Source organism: Atractosteus spatula, chromosome 5 (assembly GCF_055471065.1).
Source record: "Atractosteus spatula isolate fAtrSpa1 chromosome 5, fAtrSpa1.hap1, whole genome shotgun sequence".
NCBI lineage: Eukaryota > Metazoa > Chordata > Actinopteri > Semionotiformes > Lepisosteidae > Atractosteus > Atractosteus spatula.
The window spans coordinates 22,303,804-22,326,303 of NC_142710.1; the positions used below are offsets into that span (position 1 = coordinate 22,303,804).

Below are 22,500 nucleotides of genomic sequence, written 5' to 3' on the forward strand. Positions count from 1 at the left end.
CGTAATGCATCTTTTTAAAAGTCCTTCATATTTTCTTAGAAATTGAAGAAAAACAGATCTCTAGGTCAGTTGGCATGCACACAGCAGAGAAAGAGAAAACTGAAACTCATGAGCACCCAAAAGCTTCTAAAATGGGTACTGTCAGGTTCCTTTTTTACCTTCCTGTCCAACACATTACTGAAAACTAAAATTTGAGTGCTTCTTGCTAAATTCCAAATAATATCGTTTGCTTTTTTTAATTTAATGATTTTACATATATATATATAGTTAAATTGTAGTTTAGTAATCCCTATGTAATTTTGTTTTTTCCTTCTTTACAGAAGAAAAAGCTAACATGAACAATCAAGTATCTGTGAGATGTCAGTCAGAGATTGGTGTGAAAACTGCAAATTCCAATCTGTATGTTGCTGAACTTGAAAATGTGAAACAGCTTGAGGCTCTATTTAGAGCTCATACATTAATGGCAATCATTAGAGGTTGTGCTTCACCTCAACACCAACAACATTGTCTTATGGCTTATACTTATGTATTGCGCATCTGGCAGGTAATGATCTGTAATTCAAAATTTTATTTAATTTTAAATGAAATGTAAAAATTTCAGGGTGAATAACAATCAAATTAACTCCAAACTAGTGTCTGACAGTGACATGACTATGATGTGTTTTCTTTTTAACTTACTGTGCTATAACTTTACAACAGGTATCTTTAGCAACTGCTGGTGCACTCATTAAGGATTCACTGAAGAATCCGTCTATCCCTCCTTCTCAGCCTACACCAGTTGCAACACCAAAGAAGGACAAAGGAAAAAAATCTAAAGAGGTAATAAACATGAAGGCTTGCATTTATGGGCCTAAGTGTATAATATTGGAAACTCAAAACATCAGAATGTTTTTAGCCAAAATACAAGCATTACATTTTATTGTGAATTTGTAATAATCCAAGATTAACAAAGTTTGCAGTGGAGTGCTTATAAGTACCAGCTTCATAATTTGAATATTGTTTGCTCAGTACGGTATTGTAGTAGCTCCAGGTATTACTGTTAATTTTAGGTATTAATACTGCATACTTGACAGAAATATACAAGAAGGCTCTTCGTAGTAGAAAGCACCCTCTTAGCATTTTCTTAGTGAAGTGACAAATATGATTATTTTTATATACAGCCACCTGTTGTTCAAGAAAAAATTAAGCGAAAGGGACCCCTGGAAAATTTGCCTCCTAACCCTGAAGAATGGGCTGGCTATGACTGTCCTGAGGAAGTCAGACAGGCTTTCAAGCAGGATACAAGTTTGTGTTCCGTGAATCAACAGAGCTTTGCAAAACCTGTAGGTGAATCCAGTATAATGTTTTAATAAAACATTTTGAATAGTGTATATGTCAACTGATCTTTTTAGTCAGTTTTGTTGTTTTCATAACCTACAGTCTTCCTCTTCTTTTTTGAGTCTCTGAAGTGTGACGATTAAATAAAATGTCTTAATAACCATCATTTCCCCATTAACTGCTGTAGATATTATATGTAGCCTAACTAGATATGGTTGGTAGCAAATCAAGTGACTGAAAATGTTGTGTACTCTAGGTTTATTAATATACACAATGCTTGCTTTTTTGCTTCTTTAGACTCAAAGTTTATTCTTCCTGGATCAATTGGTGAAAGAGCTAGAGTCATTGTCCTTAACTCATTTGACATTACCTGTTCTACAACTTGCTGAAGTAATTGCTTATGTGGTAGCAGACTCCAAGAGTCTTTCTGACCTCTATCATCTGAGGTAATTACATTATTTCACTGTAATGTTTGTTTAAACTGTTTAAATTGTATTTTTGGTTAATGAAAATATGCAGATTTTGTTACTTGTTGATATTTTTTGCTAATATGTATAACCATGGACTACATGTTATTTTTCTGTGGTCAAAGAGATGTATAATTTAGCAGGGCAACCATAGCACATATTGCAGATCAGACTGTCTACACAGTAATTGGATAAAAAAGAAGGAATGTATACATATTTTCATTTTGTGCATAGCAATAAATTGTGTTAATAGGACTCAGTATGTTGTTTTGAATGTTTTCTCATTCACAAATGCTTTATAAGGGTGTATTCAGTATTCTTTGCTGTGTGGAAGTTAATACAATTAATATTTTGAATTTATAATTTTGTAGGTAAAAGATTTGTGCAGTAATAACCTCTTTTTCTTTTTTCAGAGTTGCAAAAAAGTCTTCACAGCTTGGCCTAAATGTGTCTGCAGCATACCATGAGAAAGTTGTTGGAGCAGTATTCATATATGAAGAGGAACAGATGAAGTATCTATTTTCAAATCAATCTATCAAGTGTCCTTTCCATGAGTAAAAAAAAAAGATGTGATATTTTTGTATTTTTCTAACTCTTCAGTCAAGTTTGCCTATTCTTTTGTATTTAGGTTGCAGTTATCAGTCAGATAAATCTACTCTTAGATGTCAATAATCTATTACAATTGAATCTGAATTCTGAACAGAATTCTGAGCTCTGTTTATTTGTTAAATGTTTTACATGTAATTTATCTCCAGGTGTCGACAAAGTCTTGCTTTGAAGAAGGAGACAGATGGAGCAAAAATGAATCCCCCTGAAAACAGTATGGACAAAGTAAGTCTTCTCATTCATTTTTTTCAGTTTAAATTATACTAACCGGATTAAAAAAGCCTACCACTTTGTTTTATATCTGAAGTTACACTTTTATTCCTTTTCTAAAATAAGTAGGCAAAAAACAAACCTATTCTAACTCTATTTTTCCTCAGAAAGTATTTTATGACAAAAATAATTTCCTTGGGAGAAAGAAATTAAGTGGATTATGTGTTCATGATGTGTGGCTTGACAAGGCTGAAATATTACTTGATATGGGTTTATACCAACCAGCAAGATTGCTGTTGTCTGAAGCCCATGTGGTTGCCAGGGTGAGTAAATTATTGTTGACATGTTTTGAAGTGTAGTTATGGTGCTGTTTGTGTCCTTCAAATAGTAGGCATGGTGGTTGAATTTACTGTAGCTAAATATAACTTCAATTATTCTGCTTTTGCAAATGTTTAAGTCCACTTAAATAATTGTTTAACTCTAACAGAAAAGAGTTTTAAAGGTTTCAAAGGTTATCTGTGGTGTTCTGCAGGAACTTCATGACAAATCTGCAGAAGCACAATGTTTACTTCTTTTTGCTGTTTTGGCCAATTATGAAAAGAATCACAGTCAAGCCAAAGCACTGTTAGAAGAGGCACAAAATATTGGTGGAGATGAAAATTTCTGGTTCAGAGTGACCATGTGTCTCGAGAAGGCTACGTTAGGAGGAGATGGCGAAAACAAGGAAGCATTGGTAAATTTATACACCTATAATATATATATATTGATGTGATTATATTTAATGTTTGAAAGCTTATTGCTAAAATGGGGCTGTACAATGGCATGGTAGTTAGCATAGGTGGGTAGCTGCGTCAGCATACGTAGGCTGCAAATGAAGATTAAAGATCCCTCCAAGCCCTTTTTTTCTCATTTCACCTCTGACGGACATGATCACACTAATCTCTCCTTCTGTGTTCTCAAAGACGGTTTTCCGAACTCATACATCAGAAAGACTACAGAAACTAAAATTATCCTGCAGCTAGGATCACACTGTCCCCCTTCACTTAACGACAGACTACTTTTCTTCTAAATTCTCTCTATTCATTGTAGGTTTAATTTCACACCTCTCTTCACCTATCGTGACTTCACACCTCCTGATTGGCCTCTCTTTCTGTCCCGTGCTCCCACCCCTCGCTCCTCCTCTCTCCCAGCTTTTGTTCTCCTGCTACATTACCTTTGCTTACTACCCTGTCTTTCTCACACCTGAATAATACTCCACAGGCGAAACTTTGTGTTTTCTTTCTTCTCTTTTCAGCATGGAATATACCTATTACTTGTTCCCTGGTAGTTAGCACTTCTGTCTCATGGCTTCAGTATTCAAAGTTCTTTTACATCCTTGGGCACCTATCTATGTGGAGTTTGCATGTTCTTTAAGTGTTCACATGGCTTTTGGGGTACTCTGATTTCTTTACACCTGTCAAAGACTTTCAGTGAAGGATTGATTGAACAGCCTGTATACTGTAGATGCAAGCAGTAATAAGAAATAATAAAGAGGTTCTGCAGTACTATAATTCACAGATGATTGAATAAAGAAGGAAAGGAAACCATGACGACAAATGTTTTGTTAATTTCAAATTGGTGTTTTGTATCTTTAACAGGCTTGTAAAATTTTAGAGCACTCAGTGTCAATTTTCAAATCTGCATTTGAGGAGCAACGTAACAGAATTCCTGTCCTGAGATTCATGATAGCATCTCTGGAGACCAGGTATTTTTTACTTTCATAAGATTTAGTAAATTACAAAAAAGGAAATATTACAAAATGACAATGTCAAATGCAGGGTGACTCCTTAAGTGTTTCTTTCTGGATTAAAAATAAAAGATACATGGACACCACCTGCTGGATGAATTTATGAATTTAAAGATTAATGCTTTAGGCACTGTAAGAATAAAACTTAGTTTACATGTGTGGAGTTTTATGTTCTAAATGTACTTTGCTTTTATCTTTGTAGAATAGCAACACTACAGATTCAATCATTGAATCAGAATAGCATGCACACAGACCCTGAGACAATAAAGACATTGATGGCAAGCTGTGATAAATTAAGACAAATGACAAAAGAGTTTTCCCAGCTTGGAAAAAGAGAACAAGAAGCAGATGCAATGGTCACACATGCAAAAGCATTAAGGTAAAGTTTTTTTTATACATATTGTTGTGAATAATAGTTGCTTTTTTCACATTGACTTTATTTATTTTCAAACTCTCATACCCATAACATAGTATAATACACTTACAATAACATGAAACTAAATCAGACATATAATTTATGTTATTGGCTACATAGAATACAATTGTTGTTTTTTGTTATTTTCTGAAGAATGCTTGCACGGCACACTGGTGACAAAGATGGCCAGCATCGGTATCTTTTAGACTCCTACTTACTGATGCATCAAGCTGTGGCACTGAAGGAGGAAACACTTCTCAATATACTCAGCCTGCTTCAGCTTCAGGAGGTACTATGCTTTTTTCATTAAATCAGGAAAAGTTTAAATAATACTTTAAATATATTGAGGAGATGGTCATTAACCTTTTTTAATTTTTCTGTAAAATATGCTTTTTTTTCCACTGTTGCAACCTAACAAGAATTACATTAAAATATACAGTGTTATCTGAACTAATGATTAGGTTTCTAATTACATATTAGACATATATTATATATTAAATACATGGTAGTACTGTAAGAACCAAATATTACTTTACAAATCTGACACATATCAAATAATACAAAAACATTCTTTTTTCAAAATTGGGTGTAATCTAAATGTGAGTTACGGGGATTCTAATGATAAATCTACAAGTTATATTTATTGGAGTTATCTTCTGAAAACATTATCTACTAAAGCAAAAAAAGAAATAATAAGGAATTTGAATTTGTAGATTGCTTGAAGATGCTGAACTGATTTCTGTATTAAAAAAGCTATGACTAAAAATGTAAAAAACAGCTGTAAATATTTTTTTTAAGCCAAGCCACGTGAAGGGTAAGCTGCTTGGTTTCATAAAGACTCTGTTCTGCCAAACTTTATAGGTTATTTTATTTCATCTCATGATACATAATTGACCATAAAATTAAAAATAGATTTTTGCATTCAATGGAATGTTGTCTTTTTGATTATGAAGTGTGTGGATTTAATAAAGACAATTATGTTAATACAAACATTTTACAATATTAGATTATTCAATTCAGTTCTTCATTAAACAAAACAAATGTGTAAGAGTAGTTAAGAAAAGCAATTAAATATACATTTTTTTTTCTTTATGAATGTAACATTCGTTGTAATCATGGCATGAAAGATCTAACTTTTAAAAACCAATAGATGGCGCTCATACTACAATTTTAATGTCAGCCACTCAATTGTACTTTGCAAATGTAAATTTTACTTTGCAATTGCAAATGTAAGAAACAGGCACATGACTCGGGATCAACAGAACATGTTAATGTTTTTTGCACCATGTTATTGGTGCAAATAAGTGAGGGATACATTTCCAAGTTAGAGGGAATCGGAGCAAATCATAATCCTTTGTTTTAAATCTACTATTTCACTTAAGGTCACAATGTTTCTGCTGTCATTAATGATTTGTCTAATTAGCTGCATGATTCTCTAACAAGACCATGTGGTAATACCACCTTGAGAAAAAGGGGGATGCTTAAATACTGCACAATCACCTTGAAGTAATTCAATTTAGGGTTTTACACAGAAAATTATATATGTGTCTAGGAACTCTTGATTAATGTTTATTAATAGTCATGGTGATTTTTTTCCTTTGGGTTTTTTGTGAAATATTTTTTTAGAGTGCATATTAAGTAAAGGAAATAATATATTATTCAACTGTAAGAAAATAACTATAGTGCCTTACAAAAGTATGTAGAGCCTTCTTACAAATTACAAAATGTTGAATACACTGAAAACTAATAATAAGTTACTGTAAAATATTTTGATTGTGTAATTATTCATACCCATTAAGTCAATATTTAGGCAGCAATTATAGACTCGGGTCCTTTAGTGTAAGTACTAACTTTGTACAGTACTTAGTGCAATTTCTAAGCATTCTTCTTGGCAGACATGCTCAAGCTCTTTCAGTGTGCTTGGGAATCACCGTGGACAGCAGTTTACAAGCCTTTCTACAGATTCCCAGTAGGATTCAAGTCAGTTCTTTGGCTGGGCCACTCAAGGAAAATCACTTTCTTATTCTTAAGCAACTCCATTGGAGCCCTGGTCTTGTGCTTTAGATCATTGTCCTGCTAAAAGGTGAATTTTTGCCCTAGTTAAAAATCTTAAGCAGAGTCAGAAAGGTTTGTTTCCAGTATTTGACAGTACTTTGCATTATCCTTTTATTTAAATCCTAGAAGGCTTTCCAGTAACATGATACAAAAATAAAATTTGATGTTACACTAAAAAAAAAAGCTTAAATTCTAAATTTAAGTTAAATTCTTTCAGACAAGAAGAATGACCTTACCAGCGATGAAGAATCTGGCTATTTTGAGACTTTCTCTGGTGGACATGACCTTAGATATGCTTGATTTTCTATGCAAAGAAGAGAAAAGACAATCTTTAGCTGATGAAAGAAAAGATCATGTTCAAAAAGTGGTAGATGACTTTGTGAGACCCACTCCTGACTATACATCTGTACAACAGGTAATTCCATCCAATTTGTTGATTATACATTAGTTTCTCTGCATAGCTGAGGATAACATTCATGTTAAATACTATTTTGTCTGTTAGAATGCCTATGTTCATGTTGCAGATGCAACTTGTAAATTGAAATTTAATGTTTGTGATGATTTTCTCTTCTCCATGTTCTTTCAACTTTGATAATTTATCTGTAAAATACTTTAAAGTCATTAGCTTTTGCAGACAATGCTTACAATATGCATACAATGCTGTATGAAACATAAAGTTCAGTATAAGGATATTTGCAGTACATGAAATATGCAGGAAAATTTTTGGAAATTCTCCAAAGAAAAATCTCCCCACTTTTAGGAATGGATAACTACAGGCAAGACATTGGGACAAGTAGCTCTGACTCAATTAGAAGTTATAAATAACTTTTGTGTTGGTTCCGTGGAAATGAGGACCAGGTCCTTGTGCCTGCTGGGAAAATGTCTGAGATTACTTGCTGTTCAGGTGGACCCCCTAAATTCTTCGATACAGTGGGACACTTCATTTATGGTATGGAAACTTTGTTACTTTCACCAAGTATACTGGCTTGAAAAGGGTTTAATAAGGATGAATCATGAGTCAAAGAATAAGTGAAAAAAATCATAATGAGAACAAATATAAAGCATAGAAAAGTTAAACAATATTTCTAGTTTTTAGCACAGTCTTTTTGAATATTTAGAAAAAAGCAGCTATATGTATTTTGCATATTCCTTAAGCAAAAAAAATTCAAAAGAGACGCATTTTATTGAAAGATAAAATTGAAATTAAAAAAGTAATGATTATTGTCTCAAACTGATTTAAAAACATTTCAATCGTTTATCTTAAATACTATTATAAGAGCAGAAAATTATATACAAACATGCTGTAGTTAATTCAGTATTCATAGGTGCAGAATCATTTTAGAATGCACAAGTCCAATGCTACTGTCATACATTTTACAGAGTGAAGGAAAAAGTAGTTTACAAAAAGATCCTGCTGGAACGGAGAAAAAGCTTTCATCAGGACAAAACTTGGAAATTGGTGGACGCCAGGAGGAACAGCAGTTTTCATTAAAAACTGCTAAGATTAGGGTATTTTGTTATTATCATAAAACTAAGTACAGTATGTATAAATACATTTTAGAGGTGTTTTGTTATGAACAAAATGATTTTTTACAGCAAAATTGGGGTTATTGTCATCACAATAAATTTAGGGAATTGCTGACATGCCTATTTCCGAATATAAACCAGTAGAGCTCAGTTTCATGCTGAAAAGTGGAATTAAAATACACAATGTGAGTAGAGGCAGAACAATGCAGTCAGAAATACACTGAAGAATATAACCAAAATAGAGATATTAGAGGGATGATACACAAGAATGATCATTAGGAGCAAATTAAGAGCCATTGAAAACTTTGAAAAGTTGTAACTGGTTACAGTTTAGCAAAGGATACACTAAGAATTGTGTTACCCATTGTGATAAGATTTTATTAATTGAGAAAACAAGTGGTCAAGTCTTAATCTTGTCTGTTTATGATATGATAAAATGTTATGTTTGGCACTTGATTTATAAATGACATTGAGAATAATTACACATTAATCCCCTTCAGTATTTTAAAAATTTAGGTTCACGTGGAAGTTAACCTAAAATGTCTTTAATATGTTTCATTCATACTTCATAAAAGGGACAATTCACTGTTGGTCAATTTTTATCATCATTCATTTCATTACAAAGCAATTTTAGCATAACCATGGCTGTTTTGCTAAAGATATGACACACTCAGAAACATTACAGCTTGCTATATTTATTTATGTATTCTGTTCTTCAGAGTAGAAGAATTGTGGCCCGGCAATTCCTGGCGCAAGCAAGTGAAATACTGGCACAAGCTGTCAGTTTATCACTGAACAATAAATTCACTGAAATCCTTGCAGAGGCGAGTCTTAATATGCTTGAATGTTTTGGACATTTTGATCCAGCTTCTTCTGGTCAATATTTGGCCCTGTACCAGGTATGACTTACGTACAAAGGTATTAACAACTGACTGGATTTAAGTAATCTGGGAAGAAAAATATATGCAGTTATTTGTTGTTATTCACTACAAGTAACTTTTAGCTGCAGTTTGATTACATATACTGTATATGGCCAAATTTATCTTTCAGTGTTTTTAAATAATTTTATTAAAATATATCGGTATGTAATAAATTTAATTAAGAAATCATTTTGGTTTTTTAAATTCATTTACCCCAATTTTGCATCAAAGTTTTAAAGGATGTTAGCTTTAAAAAATATAAAAATGTCAATAAACGTGAAATTTAAACAATTTTAATGTTTTTAACATTGAAGAGTTAATATAGTGACTGTAGTTCTTAATATTTTAACAATATCTGATTTTTTTCAGAGCTGTTGCTGTTCACACATGATGAGTGAGATTCTTAAGACTGTTAACAATGATACTAGTAGCTCCCAACTTTCTGCATTGCTGAATCTCCATCATAATTTACAGTCTAAAAAGAATGAAGCACCAAGCAAACTGCAGAAAACTGTTGAAGAGACGCTTAGTGTGATTTCAAAGGTAATATATAAATAAATACTATTAATATAATTAATACGATAAATAAAATAGTACAATGATATAACATAATGAAGTATTGCTATAATGGAAAATGAATTTTCAATTTAAAAGTTATTTTTCACAATTATTTATCTTGAGTAAAGTGATAATGTACAGTATGTTAATTGTAGTGCTTTAACTGTGATTTCTTAGACATTAAAATATTGTTTGGGGAAAAAAAAAACATCCATACCTTTTACCTTTTGTCTTTTACAGGCATATACAAACCTGAACATTCATCCACACCACCTCAACCTTTTGAATGAGCTTCCAGTTAACTTTAAAATTGTAATACTTCAGCATTCAGACAATGGGTATGATAACCATTTAAAATACTACAGTTTGTCTATCTCTAGATTTTAGACATATGCAGAGACATATGCTTCTGTTGTTTATATAGAAATATGCAGAGTAACTAATGTGTACCTTAATGTGATATATTGTTTATATCATCCAACTTGTAACAATTATAATAGGGGAATTAAATGTACATATAAATCAGCTCATTCTGAATGCATTGCCAGAGTTCCTAGATTTTGTCACCAGGGGGCTGCTTAACAAACAGTAGTGATGGAATAATATCTGTGTTTTCTACCTGTTCTGTGACTGCTGTTTCTTGGCACATTTTCATGTTTTATCCTGCCTTGCACCATTTGCTTGCTGGGATAGGTTCTGACTCCTCTGCTGCCCTGTATTAGATAAAGTGGGTGAAAAATTGATGGATGAACATTCATGTTTTACGATGTTTATGGAAGATGGAATTGTAGTATTTTTAATATGAGGGCTTTTCTAAAGTAATCCACAGCATTTTTTCACATTCATTTCTAGAATTGTTTTTCTCCATGTAGAATATTTTCCCTTAATCCACATAAATCCACCATATTTGTAAACTGAGTTTTGGAAACATTTTAGCTTTATATTCAAACACTAAACCATTGTACATGTCTCAGCAATATATGAAATCACTTAAATTATTCAAAAATCCGCACATAAATGTGTGTCATTACCACAGGTCTGTATTGTATGGAGCATTTTTTGAAAAAACAAAACCAAGTGACAGTCAGAAAGGAAAGGGGATTCAGCCATCTGGTAAGATTTGATGTTGGTCATCTATTTTATCAATATCTTTCTTGTTGTGGTTACGTTAATTGAACTGTCCTCAAGTGTTTTGTCAGTAAACAAATGTAGATCTAAAATACAAAGCAGGGTGTTTCTTTGTCATCTTTTTACTCTTTTACAATTTGAAAAGTAAACCTAAAACAGGCTCATCAAGGTAATGTGCACATGGAAGGCAAACCTTTTTAAGGATGTCTTAAACTGAGAAACATGTGGAGAAGAGCATGTTTAAAAAATACATTTTTGCATATTGTAGTCTGAGAAGTTGCATTGTTACCAGTTCTTCTTGCCTCACTTTTTCAGTGTTTTACCCTTTTCCCTTCTGACAGACATTACTACACAAACTAAGGTGAATATGGAAATGTGCTTGTCCTATTGTCCTTTTCCTTCTTGCTTATTTATTAGCAAGCACACTGTCAGAGGATCTCATTAATTTCTGATTCTGAAATTTAGAATCCAGAGTAACTTCACCCTGCAAGGAATACATCTCAATTTCCAAATTGAAAACTGATATTTGATCGATAGGAATCTCATAAGGATCACTTTTCAGGGTTTAAGAGCAAAAACTCACTATATTTTTCTATCAATAATGCTCTAGCTGATTCACAGACCTGGAATACAAACGTTTCTAAACAACATTCTAAGGTCACATTATGCACTGTTTTGTGCTTTAGAATATTTGATTCCAAAATAAATGTTTTAATTTAAATTATCATGTATAACATGATGTATATCATGAAATTAATATCTGTTTTATACGTGTCTAAACACATTCTGTACTGCTGGGGCTCATTATTGTTTATGGTTCTTTTATATTGGACGTTACTCACTAATGACTAATAAGATAGTTGTTGTTGAAGAACAACACTCATGTTTTTTTTTATTCCATGGTTCAAAGCTTAATAGGATATAAAACTTCAACTGTAGATTGACAGTGTGATGCATTAAAGATTACAATGTTTTGCAAGTTAATTGAATTTGCAAGAAATTGATTTCCGTGTATAAGTATTCTAATGTCTAACTGCTTGCTTTTGTCTCAGTTCTACTCACATTATATATAACCTTGGATATTATATACCCAAGGTTAACTAGGCCCTTGGTTTTAAACACAGCTGTTTTTTTAACTACCAAAACAAACTAGTAGACTACATCATAACACTCTAGATGATCCTCCCTGGGAATTACTTCCCATTTACACAACCTGGAGCAAATTGGTTTAGAATAAATCTACAATAATGAATGATAGTTTAAGGAGATTGATATTTGAAGAAACAACTCACTGGGTCTATTATGTGCATTTTTCTTTATGACAGGTACATTGGTGTGCAGTAAAGTTGCAAAAACAATTGTAAATCCAGAAATATTCTTCAGGCTTCTTACAAGCATTCAATTTTATAAGCAAGAGACAATGCATATTCTTCTTAAGGAGCAATATCAACTCAGCCATATTGCACAACATGGAAACATGGAGCAAGTGTTAGAAGACTGTGAAAAAGGAACAGATCTAGTAAGTCTGCTGTGTTTTATTGGTTTGGGGTTTAACTTTGTAAAGTTATATTGTAGAAACAAAGGTGTAGAAGATGCCAAAGGACAGAAAAAAATGTGTTTATTCTGAAACCCTGGTAGTACAGGCAAAATAGAACATGATCTGTATTTTGTTTTGTTTGTAGAGAAGCACATGCACATTGTAAAGGCTCTTAGCAAAAGAGGTGGTATTTTTGGATTGGATTCAAACAGGCTGTTTATCAATTGACTTTGTATAGATTATATGTGATAGAAGAGAGTGATGCCAGAATAAATGTTACAATGCAGTACCTCAACATATTGCAAAATCTTATCTTTTGTCTCAGCTGTATATCTTGACAAGAATAATATGTTCACATGCATTTCTGTTTAATTTCTTGATTGAGAAAATCACCAAAGAAGATGAACTTGCATCTCAGTTCAATGATATTGTTAAACAAATGGAAGATTACCTAAATCCTGTTCTTTCCCAGCTTGACATTTCTAGTTTCAGGTAAGTAAAGGTGATATTTAAGGTTAAAAACTCCTAGTAGCATGCATGCTAATGTGTATGCTGTACTTTGAGAATCTAAACCAACATTGAAATTATTGATATTAACAGCTGATTAATCAACTTTAATAATGTTTGTAAGGTCAATACAAGGTGGTGAATACAGGGATAATAAAAAGATAGTTGATTGAGAATCGGGCTATTAAACATTTAACATTTGTTACTTATTAAAATATATTACTGTGTGTGTATGTATACTGTGTATATATAGTTCAAGTAGGTAGCTACGTCAGCATGCGTAGGTGGCAAAGAAACAAGTAAAGGTTTATTCCATGCTGAAAAGAGAAGAAAATAAACACAATGTTTCAGCTGTGGAGCCTTCTTTGGGCATTAGAAAGAGTGCTAGGTCAGCAGCTGATACAGCATAGGAGAACAGGAGGCAGGAGCTGGGGGGAGGCAGAGTGGCCACTCAGGTGGAGTGAAGTCGAGAGAGGCAAAGAGGTATGAGCTCAAAACCTGTAAATGAATAGAGAGGATTAGAAGGAAATGACTGTCGTTGAAAGAAGGGGGAGGGTGTGATCCTAGTTTCAGGATAATTTTGGTTTCGGATGTCTTTCTGCAATAGGAGTTGAGCAACCTCTCTTTCTCACATTGGAAGAAGGCTCCATAGCAGAAAAGTTGTTTCTTTGCTTCTCTTTTCAGCATGGAATAAACTTTTACTTGTTCCTTTGCAGCCTACTGTACAGTATATATATTTTAAGTTTGGAAATATCACGGTTATGAAATACAGTACCACATAACTTACAAATGTATAATATAAAGTTGCATAAAATTGATGTCTTAATTATAGTCTGTGGAATTGTGCCCGTTCCATACAGAGTGTCTTTTAAAGGTAGTCTTAGCAGTTATTTTAGGGTACTTTCCCAGAGACCTATTAAGTATAAATCTTACATGCTCAAGTCAGTGCTGAAGAAATAAAATATTGTATTGTGATATTTGTTTTCTGTTTTTTTAATTAATGTACAGTATAATTTAGTGTGCCATTTTTTATCTATTTCTTACAGGGTACAGACTCCATCAGCCTCCATTTTCCAATTGCCAGAGTCTGGAAAGATGAAAGACAAAGAGGAGAAATCTGCAGCCGACAAAGGTTTACCTGGTGTGTACCTAATCAGTTCATTAACACTGTGTCCAGCATCATAAAGGACGGAAGTTTTTTCACTTTGTCCTCATGAACAATAACAAGGTGGCAGTGAAAGGTGATGCAGTTAACCTGTATTTGGGTTTCAGATTGATTTGCTTCATCTCAGGTTTACTGAGCATTATTGATAAAATCTGAAGCATTTCAAAGATGAAAAGAAATACAGAATTATCAGTGTACTTATATGAATTAACTGGTTGATATTTTGCAGAGATTGTTGAAGTAGGTATATCTCAAACGTGTTTTTTTCCCTTCATTCATTGAGTAGTTTTTATTTTGATCTTTCACTTTTTCATTGATCCTTTAGCACTTGAAACATTAGTTTAATATATCTAGTAGACAAGAATTAATTATTTTTAATAATTCATTAAATCTTTAACATCATATTTCAGGTGGGTAGCTGCGTCAGCATGCGTAGGCTGCAAAGAAACAAGAGAAAGAAAGTGAAAGAAAACACGTTTTGGCCATGGAGCCTTCTTCAGGTGTGAGCCTTCACACCTGAAGAAGGCTCTACGGCCGAAACGTTGTTTCTTTCTTCTTTTTTTCAGCATGGAATAAACCTATTACTTGTTCCTTTAACATAATATTGCCACTCGAAAACTTGTATCGAACAATGTGACTGGAGACTCCGTTTCCAGATCACCTGGCACTCATGAGGTAGCCACATGAACACATACACACACATACCTAAACATTTCACTATCTAAACAAAGGCAATAACGCTGTTTTCCAATATAAACACACTAGTCTGGAATTACAGGGATAGCTTTGCTTGCTCTGTGGGTGCACACACAGAGTAAAGTAAGCTTGTTCCCGTATTATCAAATTTAATCATTAACTTAAACCAAACACCTGTTTTCCTTTGTTTTAGAAGTGAAATGAACTGAATTGGTAATCAACTCACGTATCTCAAATAAATAAGCTGTTTAGATTCCTCAAATAAATAAGCTGTTTAGATTCCTCACCGGCAAATTTCTCCCGCAAATCTGTAGGACCCAAACTTTGGCATGGCAACAGGGGCTGGTTTAGTAGTACCCGTTTTAGGATTGCGCATGTGTGGATTGATTGGTACGAAGATACCATTAAAAGGGGGGTAGTATTTGCCAAAACAACAGTTATGTACATAATAGGAGTGTGATGTTTTATTGTTGGTAATATGTGCATTGTTTAATTGTATATTCACGGAAGAAATGTTTATATCAGAATTCTGATTATTATTTTGTCAAATTATTTTTTTGTGCTTTATAGTGGAATATTCTAGGGGGAGGAGTTTAACCTAGAAAAGGAGCTCTTCAAGATAGAAGGGGAGGAGTTAGGAGAAGGTGGATTGTGGGGGTAGAATTGGAGCTACCTACAACAATCTAGTGTTTTTTTTTGTATAGTAATTAATGTATATATTTTGTACTATAGCTTTGTGGTTTTTTTTCTGGTCAGTTTGTGGTTTTCACTTTGTTTTTTTTTGGGTGTGGACTTTGGGAACATAGTTCCTCATAATAAACACCATTGCACATCTCTGCAATTGTGGCTGTGCCATCGTTATTGTTATCTTCTATCTAAGCCTCTAAACTCTGCAAGGAGGAGACTGTGACATGTATGGTGGCAGCGGTGGGATGGCAAGCCACAGAGTGCTACGTTCCCAAAGGGGGAGGCCTGGACTGCTCTCTCAAAAAGCCAGATCAATGAAGCCAGAGATGGAGGCCTGGGATACAGTTGATTTGGATGGTTCAGAGGAGAATGCAAATAAGGAGTCAGGCACATGCCCTAAAATGTGACCAGGAATGTCGGAGCAAACGGAGGAAAAAAAACTAGTATCTTTATTTCAAGACTTTTTGACAGGACAGCAAAAGCGAGATGTGGGGTTTCTAAGGGAAATGCGTGACTTAAGGTCATCAGTGTTGTCTCTTGCACCTGCTGCAGACACAGTTAGTGATACTGGGCCAAGCCCACGACTACAGCTCCCTACTCCAGTTCCTCATCGGTCACGTGGAATAAGCGCAATTGGACACTTACCAGCAGATTCCATGGATGGGAGTCGCAGGGCAACCAGACCATCGGATCTTATATATAGAAAGGAGCCAAAAATGCCAGCATATCAAGCTGGGGAGGACATTGAAAATTATCTTTTGAGATTCGATGCATGGCTAGAACTTGACAGTGGCCAGAAGAAGAATGGGCCTGTCGCCTTGTTCCTCTGCTTACGGGAAAGGCCTTAGAAGCGTACTCAGCAATGGATGAGGATATATCCAATGTCTACAATGACCTTAAGGATGCTCTCTTGGCTAAATTTGATATTTTACCTGAGACCTATAGACAGCGATTCAGGGCTTTCACAACACCACCAGGAGAGATCCCAACTGAGACATACCACCATCTCAAAGGACTATATCGGCGCTGGATTCGTCCTGATCAACACACCAAGGAAGAAATAGGAGAAGCAATTATTCTCGAGCAGTTGCTTCGAATCCTTCCTTATGACGTCAGGACCTGGGTCAAGGAACATGAACCGGAGGATGGGTTAACAGCAGCAAAATTGGCCCTGCAATACCTTAACGCACGGCGAGGGGGCCCATCAAGACTCCAGCAGACCATACCCAGAGGATCTAAAAACACTAAGGATGGCCGGAACATTGGAAGTACCTCTGGGGGGATCGGTGTCTGGAAGGCAGCCAAAGGAGAAGAAAAGGACAATGCAGACCATATGCCAAGTAAGGACTTTGTATGTTTCTATTGTCAACAGCCAGGGCACAAAGCATCAGTCTGTCCTTTGAGGAAACCTAAAATGACTGGTTATTGCTATGTTCCAAGGAAGGAAGAAGTACAGGACCAGAATAATGAAAGATCTATGTATATACCTGTGATTGTTAATGGGCAAACAGTCCATGCACTGCTGGATAGTGGAAGTTCTCTGTCTTTGATTAAGAAATGTCATGTACCAGATAGAAGCATTATATATGATCAACAGACACTGATTCAGTGTGTACATGGTGATCAGAAGCACTACCCCATGGCAGAAGTGACAATGGTGGTAGAAGATCAAAAGTATTTGATGACAGTGGGGGTAGTGGAACATTTACCAGGTGGCATGATTTTAGGCAGAGATTTACCAGTGTTAAATGACTTGCTACAAAATAAAACAAATGTAGAGAGTTTTAAAGGTCAAGTTTCATGTCCAGTAGTCACGAGGGCTCAAGCAAAAGCTGGTTTACAACCTCTGCCAAACTTGTGTGATAGTTTGTGCGAGGGAGGAACCAAAGGACCGAGGAAGACTCGTCGACAGCGACGTCTTGAAAAAAAGCTAGGTAGCCCTATACCTAAAGTAGATGGATCTGGGTTGAGTCCAGCGCAATGGGAAATCCCAAATGACATCAGGAAATTACAGAAGGAAGATCCATCCCTTGTCTCTTTATTTAAGAAAGCTTGTGGGGATGAGGTGAAAATGTGTGAAGGGGAGAAGTATATTGTAGAAGATGATGTGTTATATATTGCCGGGAAAACTGACAAGCACTTGGTCGTACCCAGTAGTTGTAGGCCAATGATTTTACACCTTGCACATACAATTCCATGGGCAGGGCATTTAGGACATCAAAAAACATACTTGAGGATTAGCTCATGCTTTTATTGGGCAACACTATACAAAGATGTGCAAACATATTGTCGAACTTGCCCCGAGTGCCAGAAAACCAGTATCGTACATAAATCTAACCGAGCTCCTCTTCAACCTTTGCCAATAATTTCCACCCCGTTTCAAAGAATAGCCATGGATATCGTTGGACCTTTGGAGAAAAGTAGTACAGGATACCAATATATACTAGTTATCTGTGACTATGCAACTCGGTTTCCTGAAGCATTTCCACTTCGCTCATTAACAACACCAAAGGTTATCAGTGCACTTGTGCAACTATTTTCTAGGGTGGGAATTCCAACAGAAATCCTGACTGATCAAGGAACTAACTTTACTTCCCGACTGATGAAACAGCTCTATCAACAGTTAGATATTACAGCGATAAAGACCAGTCCCTATCATCCACAGACAGACGGACTTGTGGAAAGGTTTAATCAAACTCTTAAGAACATGTTAAAGTAGTTTGTGTCTGATATTGGAAAGGATTGGGATAGATGGTTACCTTTTCTTCTCTTTGCATATCGAGAGGTTCCACAAGCTTCAACCGAATTCTCTCCATTTGAGCTGCTATATGGAACAGCTGTTCAAGGGCCATTAGATTTGCTGGGAACTGCCTGGGAGGCAACCTCATCTACAACATCTGGAGAGGGGATTGTGCAGTATGTACTGGCAATGAGAGACCGCCTGGAGAAATATCGAGAAGAGGCTAGAGAAAACCTAGCTAAGGTACAGCGTGCTCAAAAACTCTGGTATAACCAGCATGTTCGCCATCGTGAGTATAAGCCAGGCCAAAAGGTTCTACTTCTTCTTTCCAGTTCAACCAACAAACTTCTTGTGAAATGGCAGGGTCCGTATACAATTTTAAGGAAGATGAGTCCTGTGACTTATGAGGTCGAACATCCTGACAAGGGTAAGAACTCACAGATTTCTCATGTGAATCTCCTGAAGGAATGGAGAGAGAGGAACACCACAGTGAGCAGTTCCTTTTTTGTGCATAAGGTGGAGGAAGATGAGGAAATGGGGGGAGATTTAGACACTTGGACACTCCCTCAAATAAGCTTAAATTATCACATTTAATTAAAAATCAGCAGAGTGATCATCAAATATTTGACAAGTACCCGGCCTTATTTCTACCACAACCAGGAAGGACTGCTCTCCTAAATCATACCATCCATCTTGAAGACTGTACGCCTATCCGGCAACGCCCCTATAGAGTCCCTGAGAGGTTAGTGGGAGCACTGAAGAAGGAGATCCTAACCATGAGACAACTGGGAGTTATCGAGCCTTCCATAAGTGAATGGAACAGCCCAATTGTAATAGTTCCGAAGAAGGATGGGTCACTCCAAGTATGCATAGACTTTCGGAAACTCAATGCAGTTTCTCATTTTGATGCGTACCCAATGCCACGGATCGAAGATTTGCTAGAGAGGATTGGCAGCGCACATTTTATCACAACCCTTGACCTCTGCAAAGGATATTGGCAGGTTCCTTTGGAAGAGAAGTCTAAAGCATACACAGCGTTTAGAACATCTTTAGGATTGTTTCAGTTTACTGTTATGCCTTTTGGACTGCATGGAGCCCCTGCCACATTTCAACGCCTGATGGACAAGGTACTTGAGGGATGTGATGATTACTGTGCTGCATATTTGGATGATGTTGTCATCTACAGCAACACGTGGAAGGACCATCTCCATCACCTTAGCAAAGTCCTAGGTCAAATAAATTATGCAAATTTGACTTTGAATTCAGAAAAGTGTGAGTGGGCCAAAGAAGAGACAAGATACTTAGGATATCAACTGGGAAAGGGGGAGGTCCGGCCACAAGTGGATAAAGTACAAGCCATTCTGAACAGTCCTCAACCGCATACTAAACGCCAAGTAAGATCCTTTTTGGGACTTGTTGGATGGTATCGACGTTTCATCCCACAGTTTTCAACCATAGCAGCACCACTTACAAACCTTACTTCAAAAGCAGCAAGCAACTCAGTGAGATGGACAAATGAGTGTGAAGAGGCATTTAATGTTCTCAAAACATATCTGTGCTCATACCCAGTTCTTAAAAGTCCCAGTTTTGAGGAACGGTTTCTTGTTCAGGTGGATGCTTCAGCAGTGGGTATTGGTGCAGTGCTATCACAAGGCAAAGAAGGAGAAGAGAGACCGGTCTTGTACCTGAGTCGCAAACTTTTACCTAGGGAAACAAGGTACTCAACTATTGGAAAAGGAGTGCCTTGCTATTAAGTGGGCATTGGATAGTCTACGGTATTATCTGCTAGGGAGAGAATTTGATCTTGAAACAGATCATCGAGCTTTAACATGGATTCAAACAATGAAAGACCAAAATTCTCGAATAACAAGATGCTATCTTGCTTTACAACCATTTAAGTTCAAGATTTGACATAGAGTGAGTAAACAAAATGTGACAGCAGATTACCTGTCCTGATTGCTGGGCATCGTCAATCTTGGAAAGGAGGGTGGTAATGTGACTGGAGACTCCATTTCCAGATCACCTGGCACTCATGAGGTAGCCACATGAACACATACACACACATACGTAAACATTTCACTATCTAAACAAAGGCAATAACGCTGGTTTCCAATATAAACACACTAGTCTGGAATTACAGGGATAGCTTTGCTTGCTCTGTGGGTGCACACACAGAGTAAAGTAAGCTTGTTCCCGTATTATCAAATTTAATCATTAACTTAAACCAAACACCTGTTTTCCTTTGTTTTAGAAGTGAAATGAACTGAATTGGTAATCAACTCACGTATCTCAAATAAATAAGCTGTTTAGATTCCTCACCGGCAAAATGGTTTCTCCCGCAAATCTGTAGGACCCAAACTTTGGCATGGCAACAGGGGCTGGCTTAGTAGTGCCTGTTTTAGGATTGCACATGTGTGGGTTGATTGGTACGAAGATACCATTAAAAGGGGGGTAGTATTTGCCAAAACAACAGTTATGTACATAATAGGAGTGTGATGTTTTATTGTTGGTAATAATATGTGCATTGTTTAATTGTATATTCACGGAAGAAATGTTTATATCAGAATTCTGATTATTATTTTGTCAAATTATTTTTTTGTGCTTTATAGTGGAATATTTTAGGGGGAGGAGTTTAACCTAGAAAAGGAGCTCTTCAAGATAGGAGGGGGGAGTTAGGAGAAGGTGGATTGTGGGGGTAGAATTGGAGCTACCTACAACAGTCTAGTGTTTTTTTTGTATAGTAATTAATGTATATATTTTGTACTATAGCTTTGTGGGTTTTTTTCTGGTCAGTTTGTGGTTTTCACTTTGTTTTTTTTGGGTGTGGACTTTGGGAACATAGTTCCTCATAATAAACACCATTGCACATCTTTGCAATTGTGGCTGTGCCATCATTATTGTTATCTTCTATCTAAGCCTCTAAACTCTGCAAGGAGGAGACTGTGACAAACAAATTAGAAGCTTTATGATCAGTAAGTATTTTTTCTTGTACCAGGTGCACCTACTGATATGGGAGAAAGTTTCATTGTACTTGCCGACAAATTGCTCATGGAGTTGCCTTTGGAAGCATTGAGTGTTCTTCAGGAGGATGGAGTTAGCTCAGTTTCAAGAGATTTCTCATTGCAGCTTCTCTACAACCGAATGCAAAGGGAAGAAGCAGGTAAAAGCATTAAAATGGCATACCATATGTAGACAATACTAAATCAGGAAAAAGTGGTGCTTCTTATGACTGTATACAGCTCTAGGAACAGCAGTTGAAAATTCTCTAGTTCTATATTTATCAAAATTGACTGCCACATTTTATTTAAACACATAATATATGAAAGAAAATAATATTTTAGATCTATCATATTACATTTGTATTATTCCAATGAATGAAAATTGAAATCGAAAGTATTGGATTATTAAGGAAAAAAATATTGCAGTTGTCTTCATTTTTATCTTTGTTTATGTAGACTGCATTCTTAATATTATCTAATTTAAATACATTTATATCTGTTTATATATTATGTATATAGTATACATTATTTTGTTTATACATGCAGTGTGAAAAGTTAAGGCCTCCATTGTAATCTCCTGTTATGTTACCTGAAATAATATTACAGAAATAAACTTAACTTTCATCTTAATGTTGAGATAATATCAACAGCTTTGCATTTACTATTTAAGAAATATATGCAATTTATATTTACCTTTGATATTATTGTGACTCTTAGTCACAAGGAAGTACATGGAATATAATAGTCCTAAATTAACATTAACAAAACATAATTTAATTGGTCAGGGACACCCTGGAAAGCGTGATATACTTATATAATGAATATACCTATTTATAATGACTCAGATTAGCTTTCTGTAATTAAAACAAAAGGATTCTTGCTTACACAAGAGTAAGTTTGTCTACAAGGAATAAAGTGTTTTTCATTGGACAGTGTGGTGTGTGTTTTGTCAGAAAAACTGCTGTATATTTTAGTAAGATTAAGATAGTCTAAAAAATGTCTGCTTTTCTTAAATGGAGCTACAGATGCAGAGCATTCAATGCATGCTAAGAATAGAGGTATTCTATTGAAGCCTAAACAAATATCAAATACAGACATAGGTCAAATTAAACAGGTTTATTTTTTTATTTATAATATTGTGCATCTTAGATTTAAATTAACTTATAGATCTCTCTCTTAT

General features: G+C 35.3%; 1 protein-coding gene across 1 annotated transcript in view; it reads left to right on the forward strand.

Annotated features, from left to right (window-relative positions):
• The window catches only part of cfap46 (cilia and flagella associated protein 46), a 65,996-nt gene that overhangs the window by 32,241 nt on the left and 11,255 nt on the right, over window positions 1-22,500 (forward strand). Inside the window, exons 32-54 of the mRNA XM_088915773.1 lie at window positions 40-135; window positions 321-544; window positions 700-819; window positions 1,161-1,322; window positions 1,615-1,763; window positions 2,198-2,296; window positions 2,540-2,615; window positions 2,768-2,923; window positions 3,133-3,333; window positions 4,238-4,344; window positions 4,589-4,765; window positions 4,955-5,090; window positions 7,074-7,271; window positions 7,617-7,805; window positions 8,237-8,365; window positions 9,103-9,282; window positions 9,673-9,846; window positions 10,102-10,199; window positions 10,898-10,974; window positions 12,315-12,508; window positions 12,912-13,018; window positions 14,080-14,174; window positions 21,317-21,481. Coding sequence (XP_088771899.1) covers window positions 40-135; window positions 321-544; window positions 700-819; window positions 1,161-1,322; window positions 1,615-1,763; window positions 2,198-2,296; window positions 2,540-2,615; window positions 2,768-2,923; window positions 3,133-3,333; window positions 4,238-4,344; window positions 4,589-4,765; window positions 4,955-5,090; window positions 7,074-7,271; window positions 7,617-7,805; window positions 8,237-8,365; window positions 9,103-9,282; window positions 9,673-9,846; window positions 10,102-10,199; window positions 10,898-10,974; window positions 12,315-12,508; window positions 12,912-13,018; window positions 14,080-14,174; window positions 21,317-21,481 — 3,309 coding nt within the window. The remainder of the gene's footprint in view (window positions 1-39; window positions 136-320; window positions 545-699; window positions 820-1,160; window positions 1,323-1,614; window positions 1,764-2,197; window positions 2,297-2,539; window positions 2,616-2,767; window positions 2,924-3,132; window positions 3,334-4,237; window positions 4,345-4,588; window positions 4,766-4,954; window positions 5,091-7,073; window positions 7,272-7,616; window positions 7,806-8,236; window positions 8,366-9,102; window positions 9,283-9,672; window positions 9,847-10,101; window positions 10,200-10,897; window positions 10,975-12,314; window positions 12,509-12,911; window positions 13,019-14,079; window positions 14,175-21,316; window positions 21,482-22,500) is intronic.